Raw genomic sequence first — 18,675 nt, forward strand, 5'->3', positions numbered from 1 at the left:
AGCTCCTGTTCTCTGAAATCTGGTAAAGTCCCACAACCCTAATCTCTTAATACTTTCAATGCCTTAAAAGAAAAAAGAAAAACACAAACAAGAAAAACAGCCATCTCTGGGGGTATAGTACTCTTCCCAAATAAAATATTTACTCTGAGGGTGAACTGAGATTAAAAGCAGGTATTTTCCAGGAGGCTCGAGAAAATCTGGCAAATATTTCACATAGAAACATCATCTTAAGCCCTGTCACCAAGATCCAAAGTGAGACAGAGAGAATGAGAAAGTGCAAGAAAGACCTAATTCCTTTCTTGACTAATGTCAAGGTCATACAAGGGCAAGGGTGCCATGAAGCTCTGCAGATACTGGCCCAGGACCCAAGCAGAACTGGTAACTGACCCAGAACAGGAATGTCAACAGTGCTTTACATGAAGAAAACCATCTTCATGAGCTGATGCAGCCTTGTGTCACATATGAAGACCATTGACTTTGTTCTTATCACTTGCAACATCCATTTCAATGTGGCTGAAAGCAGGATTGTCAGTTCCTTCGTCTGTCACGGTAAATGGTTTACAGTTCAACACTTCCATATTCTCTGGCTGAAAAACAAAAGACAAAAAGCCATGTCATGAAGTGGAAGGAACAGTCTTCTCTCCTTTGACCTTCATGCCAGCAATCAGGCCTGACACACAGGGTGCCTTGTAAGAAAACACGTTGGTTGCCGATAGAGAACAAACATTTACTCATTGCAGTAGATGGTATTTTTCTAGGGGCATGGAAAATTTCTTATTGCATAAGGTACTAGTTGTGTAAAATGCTCTCATCACATAAAATGTTCTTGTCCTGCAAATTGACTAAAGTGGTTTTGGGAGTGCAAAGTTCTAATTGCTGTTTTCATGTCTAATGATACCAGGTCTTTGAGCTCTTGACTCCCAACCCTTCATCCTTGCCCCATCTTTGACAGGAAGAGCAGATTAACATGCATCATTGCTTTGATGTTCCATTTCTGTTAAACATAATAGATGTTGAGCTCTTCATGTGCAGAAAGTTGCTCAGTTCACCTTGTCTTTTTTATCTCAACAACTTTCTGCATTATTTGTGATGCCAAATCACTTGTTATCGAGCTCTTAGTATTATAAAAAACAGATACTTGTTTCTGACTCCAGGTATAACATAAGTATGGCTGTGAACATTAGCTTCCATGTGGGTGGTGGATTGAGTTTTTTTTTTTTTTTTGCAAAAGACTTCCAGAATTTGTTTCTGTCTGGAAACAGATGTTGGCCCATTAAAGACAGTGAATAACAGTAACTGGACAGCTGGTCTCCAGTACTGACATGGATTACAGCATTACAATAGTATGGTAAAAAATCCCTTTCTTTCACTGGTGTTCTGGTTTTCTTATCCAAAAGCTGAAATACATAGGATCATACTAAAAGGAGTTATCAGTATAAAGGAAAAACATTTTGCAAGCTCGACCATCTCAAAGATACAATCATTGCCTATAGTGCAGCACTTGAAAAGCATTAAACAAAGCTGAGCTTGAATGTTCAGCTGATGATATTTATTGAAAAGTGATCTGTAGTCTATTAAAAAAAAAGAAATTCTCCTGAATTCTCCCTTCTAAGGGATATTATTACCCAATAATGCCTCCCCTTTTCTTTTATCTTAGGGAGGGAGGTAGGAAACAGATACACCGACTAGAAATGTTTTCTCTCAAACTGTAGCCAAACTTAAAAAAAAATCCAGATTTTAGAGAACAAACGTTTACAAACAAAGGAAGCTTTGATGAGTCCAAAGAGGCACCTTCCAAGAGGCTAGTTAGGGAGTATTTTATGAGAAACATGGAGAACAACTGTCCCTTTTCTCAGTTGCTGCTCTGTTGTTGACTGAAGTCAAACTGTGGCAAAACATAGCTTCCTTGCCTATGGGAGCTGCCTTACTCCTACCCGCCTTGTGCTCTGATACTGCCTTAAAGCAGATAGTCATAGCAGGTAGCATCAGGTGCTATTCATTCTGCTGGGGAAAAAAGCAAGATGAGGACTGTTCGGCTTTGTCCCCAGGAGGAAAGATTTAAATCAGAGATGCACAATTACACTTACTGTGCCTGACTTAGACCGTGAAAAGTTGGACAGGAAATCTTCTTTGGTCAGCAGGAATTTACGATCCGTGTTCTGCTTTAGTCCTCCTGCAAAATAGGCAGGTTTCAGTCATTTCTTTACAAAGATATATATCCTGCACCTCCCAATATATAAAATGATCCATTAAGGTCTATTTGAAATGCCTTAGCCATTTCCCAGCGTCCTAGGTCCTCCTCAAATTTCCTATTTTGGAAAAAACACAGAATCTGCCAGAGATCAGAAAAGAATGAATCATATATGATTATGTCTGGGATTACCCTGCCAGTCTAGGAGCCATGCTCTGAGAGCTGGGCCCTGAGCCCCAGTTCTCAGCTCCCCGTCAGCAAGACTCCTGTCTCCAAACTCACCAGCAATTTTTACAGTACATTATTTAAGGGTTGCCCCAAGGTGGGGGAATGAAGGTTAATGGAATGTTTGGGCATTTTTAAGGCATGGAAGACTATCTATCCTTGTGAGAAAAAGAAAGGAGAAGTAAGTGCTGGGAATTAGCTCTGCTTGCCACCTGAGGCTTAAATGGGATCTTGCCCCACAAGAAGTAGGGTGACATTGTGGTTGGGTAAGTTCTTTTGTGTTTCTGTTTCTTGGGCTCAGTATTCCTCATCTGGATTTACTGAGCTGTCTGATTTTCATACTTTATTTCATGGCCTGTAAGTAACCTGATCCCAAGCTGGTGAAAAGCAAAATTTGGCTACAAGTATCACTATAGCAATGGGAAGAGCATGGGATTAGAACAAAGTGGGGAGAGGATCTTATAAAAACTTACAAGGAAAAGAAAAGGGTAGAAGCGTAGCTTGTACTTATTAGTTGCAAGGCATAGGGAAGCTAATGAAAGTGAGTTTATTTGCTGAGTTCTGAGTTTCATAGTTGTGGATCAAAGTAAAAGAAATCTAACAGCCTCGAAGTTTAGGGCTGTCATAGGAATCTGGCTGGGGATACTGGGTAAAGCTGTGAGAACAGCTACTTTTTTGCTATTTCTGCCATGCATGAGGTGGATGACAAGTGCATGTTGCATCTCACCTGGATGCAAAAGTAGTGAGGCCATGGGCTGGAACTGAAGTCCCCGCTCTTACCCATGGGGTACTGCTTTTTCCCCTTGCACAAAAGTACTGGCAAACAGAAAGAAGCTAACATAGCCATGCAGCTCTTGGGCACATTCTTGGGGAATGTGGTGAAAAGCATGCACTGTACGGGTGCAGGCAATAACTCTTGAGTGCTCTGAACTCACTGAAAGTAAAACTGCTTTTGTCCTCTAGAAGCATGGGTGTATTATCCTTGCTTGGAGCTGTTGACGTTCAGAGACAACCCTTAAAACTCCAGCCCTTGCTGGCATCTAATAAAACAGGAAAGACAGATGTCTTATGCTTTTTTTTCCCCCCAGGTTTAAAAACACGCTAAAACTTCTTTCTCCTCAGAAACTTGAAGTACCTTTTGCTGTAAGAAAAGACCAAGAATGGGATGCAGAAGGGTTGAGGGGAGGAAATTAGATTTAGGATGGTAACACAGTGCTTGCAATAGGTCACCAGCACTTCCTGTGGCAATGACAGCTCTCCGGTCATCCAGTTTGACGGAGATCGAAGACACCTTCAGTGACAGCTTTGGAACTAGTACCTGTTAGAAGGCTGACAATTATTCCCACAACTACTGTGATAAGTGTCCCAAGTGTGCTGAAGTAGAGGTAAGACAAGGAATACCAGGTGTCTGCCAGGGCAGGCCTGAAATAGAGCAGAAAAAGCGTTAATCTTTCTTTGCTGTTCCAAGGACCTTGAAAATGTCTGTTTCCAGACAGTCTAAAAATACAGTGTTTCTTCTGAAACAAGCAACCTGGTAATCTTGAACTACCTCCATACACTGATATGTGCAATGAACATTTGTTTCAAAATTCCCAGGGCAAGTTCCTTCACAAAAAAGGGAGCTGGTCAGTACAGTGAGGTAATGTATGAGATAGAGCAGGTAAAACAGGACAGTCCTGTCTTTGTTATGAACCAAGTGCACAGTTGAACATTCCGGTTATCCAGATTAAGGGATTGCTTCTTTAGAAAGGGTGAGGTTATTTAAAGGAAGGGACACAAAAACACACAAGGAAATCAACCCTGTAAAGCTCTAAACAGACAGAAACAATAGAGCAACTCTCTGTACATTTTATTTTGTTCCCCCTGACTATGTGCTCTGTCACAACAGTTGCTTTCCTGCAGTCAGGAGCAATGCTGGAAGGCTCATGCAAGAGGTGTAGTATATGAAACTGGATGTTGAGCACCCATGTGTGTAGCAGGGTGCCTCTTGATTGTGCAATGCTCCGAGGTGTGAGGATTTGGAAACCTTAGAAATGTGTTTGTTCAGCTTCTTTCTATTCCTGCTGTTCCCTATATTGCAATTCATAACTGTGTAACTTAATTGTGATTGTCCAGAGTAAGACATATGGTAACTGAAGAACGGAGGAAATCCCTTATGTTGTGTCCACTGTATGGATTACAACTTCTGAACTTCCTGAGTAGAACTATCTGCATAGACAAGTTGTTGTAGGTAGAGCTGTTAAACTGGCAAACTGCCCTTTAACTGCCTACTCCTTTAATTTATGTGACAATCTGTGGAAGTTAATCCAATAACTATAAATGTTATCTTTGTTTAACACCGTGGTTCACAGTAAGGCATACCCAAGCCTTTAGACTCAAATATTGAATTGAAGTTTTTCAGATCAATAGGAAGATTCATTTTGATTTCTGTTCTGTGATAACTCAGACAAACTTCATTTTCACAGGAAAAGAAGGAAAAAAAACAGAGGAAACTTCTGCATCTTAAATAGCATGGTAGGTAAACCAGAGAGGAATAGTTATAGTAATCCAAATGCTCTGCAGATGTCTGTGTTGCTTTAAAACAATTACACACTTTGTTGATTGCACCTGATGAACTCATATACCTCTCTGCATTTGGTGTGCTGAATATTGTTGTTAATGGAATTTCTGTTGATGTTAAATTTCCTGAGGATATATTACAGCCTGCAGTTGAGAGATAGAGTGGCTTGGTCCTCTCTGGGAGTGGAGGATAAATCTGAGATCCAATTCCAACCCAAAGTGAAATGACAAAGCCACTGACAAGACCCACAAATGCACCCTGTAAAATAAAAAAAAAAAATCAAACTTGGATTTACATGAAAAGCAGAAGGATATTTGAAAGAAACAATTCAGTAAGTAAGTAACAGTCAAGATAATCTAAACTCTAGGCTCCATAGCAGAAATGAAATATACAGTTGGGAAGAGCTGGGTAGTTTACTTCATTCCCATTTTGGGACATACAATGTTTCCTCACAGATTCTGAGCATATCTCTTTTTATTTGGCCACTAGGTCTTTGTCAAAGGATAACTTAGGCCTGCATAGTATATGGGAAAATCCTGCTTTATTTGAGGTTCCTTGAACAAACACGGGAGCAATTTTTCCATTTTCTTATGTAACTTGTTTTTGCCAAAAGTCTCACCTAAATCAGGGGTAGGTGGATTTTTTGGCTGACAGATGATTTTTTTGTTTTGTTTTGTTTTTTCTTTAGTTTAGTATATATATAAAATTTGCAACTTCAAAGAGATAAAGCTTAGTGATTAGTGAACGTCAGGATCATTAAATAGCAATCCTGCCAGACTAACTCATGGACCATACTAACAAAGTTCATTAAATTCTTTTTTGATAGAATAGTGTTTTCCTCTGGAAATGATAATTTCATGCTACTGAAGCACTCTGATAATACCCCACTTTGGTCTGCAAGCCCTTAGGCCTCATTTTTCTGTCCTGACCCCCTTTTGCTCAGGGCAGCATTCTCTGAGCCTACTGGTTGTTCAGCTACATCTCAAGATACATTGTTCCCTGCTTCTAAAACTGTGGTTTTAATAAATCCTTGTCATAGTTTTATTTTTATTCAAACTATTTTCCCCCTTCTGGACATGTAAATCTCTTCTAGGGATGGAAATTCAAGTTCCTATACAGTACTGTTCATCATTTCCTTAAGAAAAAATGAAAGGGGGCAAAATATAATGTCCTCACAGGAAGTACCAAAGACATCTCCCCTGCTGCCCAACATAAAATTATTGGTGGGAGAGGAGGGAGGAGATGCCCAAAATTATAAAAAAATTTTGGACAAACAGGTTTTTAAATTTCTACTCACAATTCCATTTGCAAAGGAGAAGAGGATTCCCAAGGCAAACAGTCCTAAAAGGGGTCCACCGACCATGCCAAAAATGCTGAGTGCTGCCTGAAGAAGGAAGGGAGTCTGGTATCAGGAGCTGTGCACGAAAGGCAAAGACTCCAAAGTGACAATAAGGGAAGATGTTGAGAAAGAAATTATGAGAATTTTTTTAACTGGTGTGTACTCAGCTGCCAGGTATAGTTACACGGGTGCTTAAAGCAAGGCTGAGCCGTGGGTGGTTTGAGGTGAGTACCCAACACAGAATAAAAACTAATCTCATAATGGTATCCAGCAATTATTTTCTTACATAATTTATTCTGGATCATTCAACACAGGCATGAAAAAGCTGTTTGACACTTACCTGCAACAAGGCTCCCAGGAGAGATGCCACTGCAGCCATAGCAATGCAGACTCCACCGTAAAACAGGCCTGCGTGGGAAAAGCAAAACAATGTGTAAATCTGCCAGAGTTTGAAAATCACTAGTGGAAAGGTTTCTGTCTAACCCAGTAGGGCCTCAACATCTACAAAATAAACTACTAGCATCTGGATTTTTAATAAGAGAGTCTGAATTGGCCAAAAGGTCAGGTTTCTGTTTACATTAAGAGGAGATCATGCAAACTTGACAAAATCTTCTTCCTGTATATTACTAAAGATTAGTTACTAAATGGCAGCCATATGGATTAGTCATAGTGGCAATAACACATGTATTGTTCATATTCCTCAGCTAATCTCCTGTGTCATTGTCCTTATTTTGAGGGAATGATTTTTGCTTCTCAGTTTAAAACCTTTGGAGCAAAAAAGTAAATGCTGGTAGATTACTGGGAGCTGGCACCATGACAAAGAACATCCTGGGTCACCAGGACATAGTGTCTCTTCCCAGCACCCATAAAACTGGCTTATTTGTTTTTTCCACCTCTGTCCCTGATGAGTTTCACTGCATAAGCAGTCTGTTAATCTCACTGTTTAACGTGACGTGTCAGGCAACTCATGACAAACAACAATATTGGCATAAGCATTGTTTGCAATAACGTTTAAGAAACTTCCCTCAGGTGAAAATATGCAATATTTGTTACCCTGCCATCAGTCTATCGTGTTCACTGGTATGGCCTGTGACACCATGTTGGGACTGTGGTATTTTCATGCTTACTACAAACACTTTCCTGGGCTACACCTGCACCTGGAGACAGACAGTACAACTAGCAGACATGGCAATTGCACTTCACAGACTTAAACATCTGCTCAGCCTAGTTTTGATCCTCTTTGAGCTACACTACGCAAAGAGCTAAACACAGTGACAATCTAAGAGTATGTCAGAGGAGATGTAAAGTGTCTCACTCTCTGGAATATTTCTGGGACACAATGCTATTGCTTGTGTATCAGTTCAAAAGATTTGTTAGACAACTGCTTCCTATGCTTCTCATTTTTGACAGGTGAAGGAAAAATAGCTGAGACGTTTGGTTTTGTAGTATTGCAAATCAACATTGAACACAGATGCAGTGCATCTTTCCTGCCTAAAGACCTAATAAGATTTTTTTTCTTAAACTCACTTATTCCCCATTTGTGTAAAACCTACACAGGTGATCTTCTCTCCCCCAAATGTTGCACCAACATAGTCCCACCCCTGCGACTGATTTACTCCTTATTTACACTATCATAAGAGAGATCTGAATCAAGCCCTCATTTCATAAAGCAAAAGCAGAAAAGATGTTTTCTAGACATACTCATCCCCATGGAAATCCACGACAACTTCTTTTCAGAGAGTGATCTGAAGTTCGGCTTAATGAGGTCTTCAACAGTCACAGCAGCCAGAGCATTGATGCTGGAGGACACTGTACTACAGAAGGCAAGATTTATACAATTTTTTTTTTTTTTATCTTAGCTGCTGTATTGGTTAGAATAACTTATTATTCCAGGTGATGCAGTAACAGCTTACGAAAATTGTTTAAAATAATTACTCTTGGTGAAGACAAAGAAAATCTTAATGAAAAGTTGAGCTGGGCCTGCAGATGTCAATGAAAATATTTATTACATATGGCTAATCTGGAAACACTACTGGTATATGTGATACCTTCACAAATGATCTACAGTATGTATCTATGAGGGTAAAATTCCCACTTACTTTCTTAGAACACAGTCTGAGAGGAGGATTCAGATAATCTAATTATGGCCATCTAAAAATCAGGTATCTAGTCCAAACTGAACTATTGTAGGTTCCCTGTGGGGTCAGAGAAACCACCACTCCTAAGGCACAAAGTCAGATAGGTGATCTCGTGTCTTATGTGTACCTTGCTCTTGCAAGCCACCAACTTTTCTTCAGCATATGAAAACAAATATCTTGGCTGTTCCCTTTATTTATGTAGCTACAAGTACTCAGAACAAGAAAGTTTATTCTGGTGTCACATTCATAAGTTTCTTCATTTCTATCTGCCTATTATTATTATTCAAAGCCTTCCTTGGGAGAGACAATGTTTCCTAAAAGGTACAGCTTGGGACAGCTGAAGAAAACACTCCCCACTACGGGGTAGAAGGGTATAAATTTGTCTCCTACAGTAAAAATATATAATGATTGTTGTTTCAACTCAAACGTCACATGTAGCTAGCTGTTTCCTCATGTTAATAGGGAACTCCAAACAGCTGTGAGTCCTAGGATCTCAGAGCACCACTGTTGGAAACTGTGGATTTTTAAGGTGCATCATCAAGAGATGTTATAGTGCTTTTCTAAAAGAATAAAAATTTAGACAAAAACCTGAAATGTTAATGTTTTAATATAAATGGAACTTTAGTTCCAAAAGAAAACCAGAAACAATATAGTAGTTTCTAAATTATTAAATTACCTTAATGTCCCACTGTAGGCACTAGCCACAAAAAGACCTGGCACTCCTGGAAAATCGTGCAGGATATCCAGCACTAGGTATGGCATTAGCTGAAAAATTCAGAGTAAGAAGTATTACCATCTTGCCCTAACTTTTCATTTTATCACTGTATTATTTTTGTTAATAGACCTTCCCACTGGCATTCTGTCCAGCTGTTCTAACTTTTAATGTCCCATCTTGCTCTGTTTATTGGTTTTCTACATAGAAAACCAATCTTAAAACATCTACTAGAGGTACAGAAAAGTCTGTTGAGACCACCTTGCAGGGGTGAGTATATAGCTGTGCCATCAGGCTTTGTTTCCACTGACAACGGTATAGGAAGCTAGTGCTGGGCAGCAGGCAGTCTATTGGGGGGGATCAGATGTCACAGTAGATGCTTTTTCTGCTGTTGACTCCACAAAAAGGTTTTTATATACAGTCCAGTAACCTCAGGGTGCCTGAAAACAATTTTGTTATTGGAAACTGTGAGCCATTTTTTGACCTTTGCAAGATCTGAGTGCTGGAAAGAGAGGAATTTTAAGATTTTCTTCCTGAGAACCATTTTTTTTCACAGACAAGTTGGTCTTCTTAGTATCTTGCTCCCAGTTTCTTATCAAAAGAATTCGACTGACAGGAACAACTTAAATTCCTTCAGGTTTCCACCTTGGCTCTCATTTTATTCTTCCCCTAAAGACCAGGTGGTCCTGCCTCAGGTGCTCCATCGTCTGTGCTCTTCTCTTGGCTTTCCAGCTACTGTCCATTGGAGCGTTATCCAGAGCCTGTGATTATCTTAGCCTTAAACATACAAATAGAAGACATTTGATTTTCTTGGACCCTGACTCTGGCCAGTCTATGGGCTCCAGGAACTCTTGTTCCCAGGTAAGTCTGCTGCTCAAGGTCTGTTTAGGAAGAGGTTGCCATCTGTGATGCAGTGGTTTCTCTGCAGCACAGTTTGATTGCCCAGGTGTCCTCCAAAGGAGGGAAGATGTTCCGTCACTAGCAAAGAACTGCCTGCTGATAGCCTTTCTCCAGGTGTATGCTTTGAGCACGATGATGTTTTGAGTCTGAGAAGGCTTTTGTTTTCATCAGTACAGAGCAATTTAGGTTGGATAACACAAAGCAGCTCACCAGGGCTCACAGCCACTCACAAGGGCACTGCTGCTCCAGCCTCTTCCCTTCACTTCTCTTCAAAGAGGTTTCATGCAATGTTGGCACTCGTGGACCCATTTTGGGTGAAAAACCCAAATATTTGCATAGGTAGTGGACTGAGCACTCTTTACATTGCTGCTCTCCCTGCTGCCGTCCTTAGCAAGCACTGAGGGACCTGCAGCTCCAGCACAGCTGGTGGATGCAGGGACTGAACAGTGACAAGGATGGACCTGCTGCTTTCTCCAGGGTGTTTCCTCACACTGGGGTCTCAGCTTAACTCCTCAGTGTTACAGACTCGCCCGATACAGAACTCCAGCATGTCATTATTCCCAACCCCCTGACTCTCGAACTGCCTCTGTCTGGTTCTTATGGCTGCAGATGAAGGATGCCCTCTCATCACCTTCCCCCAAAATGTGGGGCCTTACCTGGTCGAGTGCCGACACCTGCTTGGCCGTCCATGGGTCGCAGTCTTTGTAGACAGAGTAGAGGGCCAGCCCACACAGCGTGGCACAGGCCAGTATTGCCCAGAGTCCTACCAGGTTGATGTAGAGGGACCTGCATTAACACACATGCAAACGTGGAAACACGGACCATGTTAGAGCTCAATGTCCCACAAAAAACCCCGTCAGTGCCAAGCAAGCAAGCGCCTATCCCTGCACTGAAGAGACCTCCTGGTTGGTGACTGCCTGCCTGCAAGGGAGTCACCATATGACTCCCAGCATTTCACCTGGTTCTAAATTTAAATTTCACATGGTTGTACATTTAGATCACAGTTCTAAATGTACAAATGACACTTCTGGTATTGGTGGCACAGTCTGAGGCTCAGTCCCGGACAAAGCCTACTCTGGAGATGATGGGAGTGATATGGCAATCATCATGTTTCATCATGTGTATGAGTTGTATAATGCAGGCAGCAAGTCAGAGGATTCTCTTTCCCCCATGCCACACCCCTTGACAAACCCTAAGTAGATTTTTAAGGTGGGGTGCCCCAGATCCAAGTGCGGGGTACCTTTTAGTCAGCACTAACACTCCTTGAGTTATAGTGCAGGGCTAATATAATGCTGGAGTTGCCTTGTAAAGCTACAGATCTCCCATTTCCTCTGGAGGCAGTCTCTGTGGGAGGCAGCAATGAGGCACTGGGACCTGGGACCTTGTCTGGACCTGCCTATGGCTGCCACTTCCAGGAAACAGAGGTTTGTCAGCAACCCCAGGGCTTTAGTGACTAAACCCTTTAGTAACTAACCAGCTTGGAGTCTGGTATCATCCAGATACCCCAGCACCTTCCCATGTCCTGAGGGGAGCTTCAGGTTCAGCTAATGGTGAGAGCAGAAATGCCTTTTCATCAGGCATTAATGCTGCCTTTGCCACACACAACAGGCAGCTTCTACTGGCAGTGAAAAACACATTCTTCTTCTGGCTCAGAGAGGCCTTTTGCCCTTCCATCTAACTTTTCAATCTTCTCAAAAATTTCTATGCTCTTGGTGACTCCTGGATCACAAAGTTCTTTTCACCTAGGGTGGCCAGTTCAAGCAAACATACCCACTGGGAGCTTGGCCTTGAAAAACAGCGTTCCTTTCCAGCAGTTTCCTCCCAGTTATCTGTGTATCACTGATAGTCATTTAACTGCTTGACAGACTACATACCCTGGACCCATGCCAATTGCTAAGAACTCCTCTGGAATGATCTTTGGTTTCTGTGTAAAGATATCCATGCTTGCAATACTTCAAGAGACCTTTTAGTGCTTTCCTTTCCTAGGAAGGTGAGGGGCACCAGTCTTTGGACTGGTCTAGAGGACCAGCAGGATGAATGCAGAGGTAAACCTAACTTTACAGGCCTTGTTAGACATTGAAATGGACATTTTCAGAACAGCATAATGCAGATTAACAAGTTGAACTGCCAGTTTTATATAATAAAAAAACTCTTCAATAAGACCTTTACAAATAAAAGCTGATTTACACATAGTATGGGAAGCGGCAATTTTGCTTTGTATTTGCAATTAGGGGTGGTCTAAGCACAGCACATTTCTCTCTAGCCTAATTTAGTAAAAATGAAGTAGCCCTCTTCTCCTAGATGCTTACATATTGTTTGGATGTCTTGCATGCATTTAGCTGAAGCTGTCCTGCAGTGGCATAATCTACGTTGATATACAACACTCAGAAGCTGATTTAGCACAAAATTTAACCAATGCGCTAATTCAATCCAGCTCTTTTGAACAGATGTAATAGGAGAATCAGCCTAGAACCTCTAGGAAAGATTAGAAATACAAGAGAAACACATGGAAGCAAAATAAATTGTTTGTCTGAATCCAGCAATTCTTGTTTTTAAACTGTGTCAGTGTTTGGCAGTGAAAAGAGAGCTGGTTTTTTCCTTCTGATTTACATCCTAGCTATGACTAAGTACTGGAGTATAATAATTGTAGCACTATTGGAGGGAGGTTTTCCCATTAATTCTGCATGAGTAACATGGGGTGGAGTTTGGCCGAAGTAGGAACTGTGTAAGGCTTATTTTCAATCGTTCATTTCAGTCTGGCTCTAAGACTTTGGCACTGAAGCATGCCAGATGGCCTTGAAAGGAAAGCAGAAAAAAATGTGTTAGTAGCCCATATTTTTCTGTCAGTGTAGCTCTCCTTCTCTGAGTGCCTACTATGGTTCAGATATAAGCAGTTTGTTCAATTTTTTGAATTATTTGAGGACAACAGCATGTGCTCATACCTACTGGTGTGTTTCTTGAATGGGGTGAAATCCTTTCCCAAAGCCTGAGAAAATTCCTGTCCTTGCATCACTGTTAAAGGCCTTCCCAAAACCTGCAAGTTGGCATCTGTGAAAGAATTATTTTCTCAGCTCTGCTTTATTACAGTGCTGTCTCTTACAAAGACTTACAGTAAATGTCATTGCGGTATAAAACCATATTACTTTGACCTGATGACATTTTGCACTTCTATGTACAGGTTAAATGGCAATAAGAGATACAGGTCAACAGCACAACCTGCCAGATGTGTCTAATTACATTTGCAAATGAACTAGATAGTCACCACAGAATGGCATTGTTTATACTTGTGACAAGCTGCAACCATTACACAAAATGATTTCTCCATGCAAGGGAAATATCCTGCACAAGTGAAGCACAAGCAAGATGCCATGGAGTCCAACCACCCATGCCAGCAGGAGAGGACTCTACTGATTAAGGCTGTGCCACTGGTAATATGGTATGAGCTATAAATCCCATCCAAACCCCTGCAGAAATAGATAGCCTCTAGTCCCAGTCAAAGTTGCCACAACAGCTCAGAAATCTACTCAGAAGCTGCGATGGTGCCAGATTTCCTTTAGTCACTCTCTGCATCTGGCATGCCCTGAAGGTGTCTCTCCTTGCAAAGACAGTAGGGAGAGTGTGAGGAAGGGACATAGCCCTACATGAAGCAGGTGCTAGGGAAGAACAGCCTCACTGGCACACAAATCTGGCACAATGTATGTGGCTGTTCTCCCATATGCAACCATTCCAGGCAGCATTACAGATGTGGGATGAACCTCCTGCCTCTGCGGTGTCGAGAACCTAGAACCCACCCATGTGTCAGAGATTGTGGAGAAGCTCTCTGGTGTGTCGGAGACGTGGCAGTGAATGCTGGAGATGCACCTGATGACAAGCATCAACTCATTCCTATCTGCAGCATAAATGGCTGAAAAGTAGATTTTCTTTATTGATATAACCAAAACATTTCAGTTGTAAACTGTGCATGATTTTGTGGGCATTTTGATAACTTTATGAAATGAAAGCCTTTATAAAACTCCTTCTCTGTATGCCACTGTACCATAGAATGTATGGGCAATATAGATGATGTGTGTTTCTATATTTCTCCTAAAAATGGACATCATAAGATCGTTAATAATTCTTAAATCCTGAGCTGTGAACTAATGGAATGATTCTAAAGATAAAGGTAAAATAACATAGCTAGTAAATATACCCCATTCTGGAGTAAAGGCTCATCAGAAATGTTTACAATCACAGAAAAAAGAACCTTCTGCCAGTTAATTCTTAAACAGTTAATTCTTTAAAAAATGTCATTATTATTATGAACTCAAAATACACAATTCCTCAGCAATTTTTTCACTGAATAAGTCATTTCTGCATGTTCTCATGCCTATACTCATTGCTGAGGAAATATTTTTTAGTCTTTACTTATGCAAACTCCCCACACAATAATTTAGGTTTAGTAGAACAGCAATTTAAGATACTGTCTTGATATGAATTCAACACAAGTATATATATTTAGACTTTAGGTTGCACATAAACTTAATGCACCTATTTCTATGCAAGAACACTGACACAGTGAAGCATTCAGGTGCAAAGTTCAATGTTACAGCAACCACATGTAATTCAAATACCAGTACTTATTGTGCTCATTTGTCATCTACTCGTCCACAAAACAGAAGGCAAAAGTTGTTACCCTTTACAAATGAAATTTGTACAAACAAAAGAACCCCACGTTCCTTTCAGAAAAATCTCCTTTATAAAGAACAGTCACTGGTACATTCAGACAGTGACTCCAGGCAGACTTACAATTTTGCGTGGAATCTGCTTTTGCATGCGATGTATCTCTGGACTTGAGACTGGTTGACCCCATATATACCAGTCCACGTGAAAGTCCCACCTATAATAATCGTCCAGAAGGTGTGCCTTTGCAAGGGATTGGGATCAAAGCTACAATGAGAGGAAGAAGAGAAAACAAATTCAGAAAATAAAAGTCTTGTTAATATGTGAAGACCTTATATGCTTAGAAGAAAAAAATTCTCTATGCTTGTTCTAATACAAACTTGCTTAATTTGGCCAGACATTGAACATTCAGATACTCTTATCTTTACGTGAAATCACACAAAGCAGATTTTAAACTCAGAGCTGATATCCCGAGCCAGTGAAACACTCTGATCTGTCCAAAGGTGAAGTTGGACAGATTTATTTGCCTATAAACTACAGTCTTAAGTAAAGTTCTATAATGCCTGTGACTGCTGTGATGAAATGATGCTCCAGTAAAAAGTGTAAGATGCCTGCTTATCTAGAGGGACATCAGTCTAACACCAGTATAAAGGTGTGTTTGCAAGCCCAACCTTTGTGGACAGAGCCTCTGTAAAACATTCTGCTAGTTTAGCTCTAAGTAAATAGTAGATTTTAGGTGGCCATAAATAATAATTATTTTTAAATCACACTTTATTATAGCGATAAATTTAATTTTTGGTGAACATTGTAACATTATTTCACCTATTATGTGCCTTTATTCCTGTTCTTTTTCCATCTGTGACCTCTGTGATTGGGAGAATAAGCAATGCAGTATAATCACTGCAAATCAGCCAAACAAATTGAAAAAAATGACTGTTCACAAGAAGAAAAAAATACCCACAGATGAATTACTTACTGAAGAGCTTGCTGAAAACTTTTACAGACAAACCTGATTAATATTGTGAACTGATAGACAAAGGAAAAATTGTAATACTTCTTGCACTAAACTTTCACTAATAGCACTGAGTGAAGTTTCTCAGAGGAATAATGTATTCATCAAAGCTACAATAACCTGTTTACGTAAAGTGGTTTTTGATTCAACACTATCAGAGTGAATATTCTTGAACTTGTAAAATTATGGTTTTAGACTATGATTAATGACAATAATGGAGGGTAAAATACTATTAAATGTATATAAGTTACATATATTAAATACTTCTATTTTATCTTTCAGAGGAAAGAAAAATACTTCCCTTTTTCAAATTAGGCCAAACCCATTATTTTCTCATTGGTTTTAATTCAGTAGCTCAAATGCCAAATCAGTTGTTTTCCAATTGTGAGTAAAAATACAACTGTCCTCTTCTATTCACCATTTTCTTTCAGTGGAATCCAAAATACATCCTTAAAACACCTACTTGACAAAGTAAAAAGGTTTTTCTTTTTACAAGATTTTGCATGGTGTAAAACCTAAAAAATATCCCTCAAACTAGGTAAGCTTGTTAAAAAACATCTAAAAATTGTGTCACAACTCCTCCCCTCCTCTTCCATCAGTAGCAGTTCAATTTCACAATCACTTTGGCTCTATTTGTAGGAATAAAGAGGCACATCATCTGCAAGCACAAACTCACTCCCAGAAGTTTAATCTTCCGCCATGGTAGGAATCATTTACAATGCGTCCAATTCCCTCCTGAACCACCACAGCTCGTATAATCACAGACGAAAATCCAGCAACCATGATTCCAACCTGGAAAACGTCTGTCCACACCACTGCCTTCAGACCGCCCTGCACAAGGAACAGCACGCATCAGGTACAACAGGGTAGCAGCACTCTTGCCTTGTACTCACATTCTACTAACAGAAACGGTACTGTTCATATGATGCATAATAGATGAATGTCCTGGAACCTACCCAGGACATCCTGGCCCTTTTTTGAAGTGCAGTAGAATTTACTTTGGCCATACACATAGTTTATTCCAGTATTTTTTTCATCACATAACCTGATTCAGAAGTTTGTATCAAAAGATAAATTTGCAGACAGTGCTCATCTTACTTATCTATATGCAGTAGCACTAATTCCAGAAGGTATACCATTCACTGAATAAAAATAAACATGATTTAATCCAACACTTGGTCAATTAACACTAATTTGAAGACCAAGCTGTCCAAGTGGCATGTGCTATTTTCAGTGGCTCTATCAATAACAGAAAGGACTCGTACAGTTGCAATAAGAAGTTTGACAAATTACAAATTGACAAATTACTCAGCAAAACCCTTCCAGATCAGAAGAAAAATCACGGGAAGATTTTTAGGAAGGGAAATTTATCTTTTTTCTGTTCTTTCAGCCACAACAGAAGTTTGAATGTGTCAAAACAGAAAAAGTTTGAGTCACATAGTGTCTGCCAATGCATCCAGAGAGGCCCCTGGGTGAATATGGCCCTCTGGCCACACCTACACTGTGAAATTTACTTCCATACAGTAACCTGATTATTAGGCTGCTTTTTAATGAATTCCATATTTGATGTGAGCAGTGAAAGGAACAGAGATTTTTCTCAGCCAAAGGGCCCACATACCAGCGTGCAGTAGAAAGTGCAGACCACGCCAGTCGCCACCACTGCACCCCACAAGTCGAAGCCAGTGACTGGAAGAGAGGGAAATGGCACCAGTGTGAATGAGGCACTGGGGACAAAACACTGAAGGTCAATTTTTCACCCCCAATCTCATTGTTGAAAAAAGCTAGAAATAAGTTAAATGCAGAGGTAGGAGGTAAAAATGGCAATGAAAAGATTAGTGTGTCTAAACCAGGGGATTCGCCCTAACCAGTTCTAAAAATGAAACAGTTGTTACATATTTGGAAACTGCTAAAAAGTTAGATATATTTCAGGATCTAAGAAACTATTTGTCTTTAATGTGAACACTGCCAGACAACACATCCATTATGTTTGTAGGTCCCAACTCAGGAAGATTTTAAAATACATGTCCTTCCTTGAAGCACCTGGGTAGCACCACAGAGCCCCTAGGCGGGGATTTAAGCAAGGAAGCAGAGTAGGTATTCTCCCTGGAGGCAAGGTCGTTCAAGCGTGGTCTCGAGGAAATGCATCAGACTAAAAGCCTTTCTTTCCTTCTTCCTTCTCTTAAGGATAGTATGTTCACACCATTACAACATTGTTGTGAAGTGGTTGACATATAGGCTGTTACTGCCCCAGCTTGGCATGCTCGTGTGCTGTCAGGCAAGGCATCAGGGGGCTCTCCAACAGATAGTTCAGGCTAATGAGAAATGCTGCAACAAAACTAATGAAAAACATAAATTCTTCTAGTTGGGAGTCAGCTAAATCATAGCTTGCTTTACTGTGCGTATGCAAATACAAACAGCAAAGACATAAAACTTGTGAGTTCACACACTGGAGAAGACCAGTACACAAAGTGTTGGGTTTTTTCTTCTGTTTTGTTCAAGCAACAAGCCAAAAAAAACCCATCCAATGAGCAGAAAAACTGTGACTTGATTCTAGCCAAAATGATTAAATTTTAATTTGCATTTTATTATTCCCTTTTCTTGCCAAACAGGCAAATTAATTGTGTCATTAATTTGGCTCCATATAAAAGCTTTTTACCCTTTTAGAAATAAATGTGGCTCATTTTCAAAGCAAAAAGTCACTGTGAAGCAGAAAATGGAAATATTTAGTTTTGTAAATATCACAACAAATACCTTAAGTTGACAATCTCTTTTCTGTTGATTTAGTTTTCCTGGCAAAATGACAGATAACATTGAACAGTTCCAGGAAGTCCAAAGCCGTATTTACAGAACTTCTACCTCGCTCTCATCTTGAAGAAGAGCACTCAACCAGGGGAATTAATTTCATGTTTAGTGTCTGCATTGCCTTAAAAATTTACTTA

The 18,675-nt window shown here is 40.2% G+C and overlaps 1 protein-coding gene across 1 annotated transcript in view; it reads right to left on the bottom strand.

The window, feature by feature from the left end:
- Nucleotides 1–18,675, bottom strand: part of SLC5A8 (solute carrier family 5 member 8) — a 24,729-nt gene continuing 6,054 nt past the window's right edge. The window contains exons 4-15 of the mRNA XM_027885769.1: nt 17,355–17,422; nt 16,413–16,567; nt 14,851–14,991; nt 10,722–10,851; nt 9,130–9,218; nt 8,017–8,129; nt 6,656–6,723; nt 6,274–6,360; nt 5,041–5,234; nt 3,735–3,838; nt 2,088–2,173; nt 1–587 (exon numbers count right to left, since the gene is read on the bottom strand). Coding sequence (XP_027741570.1) covers nt 456–587; nt 2,088–2,173; nt 3,735–3,838; nt 5,041–5,234; nt 6,274–6,360; nt 6,656–6,723; nt 8,017–8,129; nt 9,130–9,218; nt 10,722–10,851; nt 14,851–14,991; nt 16,413–16,567; nt 17,355–17,422 — 1,367 coding nt within the window. The 3' untranslated portion in view covers nt 1–455. The remainder of the gene's footprint in view (nt 588–2,087; nt 2,174–3,734; nt 3,839–5,040; nt 5,235–6,273; nt 6,361–6,655; nt 6,724–8,016; nt 8,130–9,129; nt 9,219–10,721; nt 10,852–14,850; nt 14,992–16,412; nt 16,568–17,354; nt 17,423–18,675) is intronic.

Source organism: Empidonax traillii, unplaced genomic scaffold (assembly GCF_003031625.1).
Source record: "Empidonax traillii isolate 1590-97213 ecotype Southwest subspecies unplaced genomic scaffold, ASM303162v1 scaffold172:size1107868, whole genome shotgun sequence".
Lineage (NCBI taxonomy): Eukaryota > Metazoa > Chordata > Aves > Passeriformes > Tyrannidae > Empidonax > Empidonax traillii.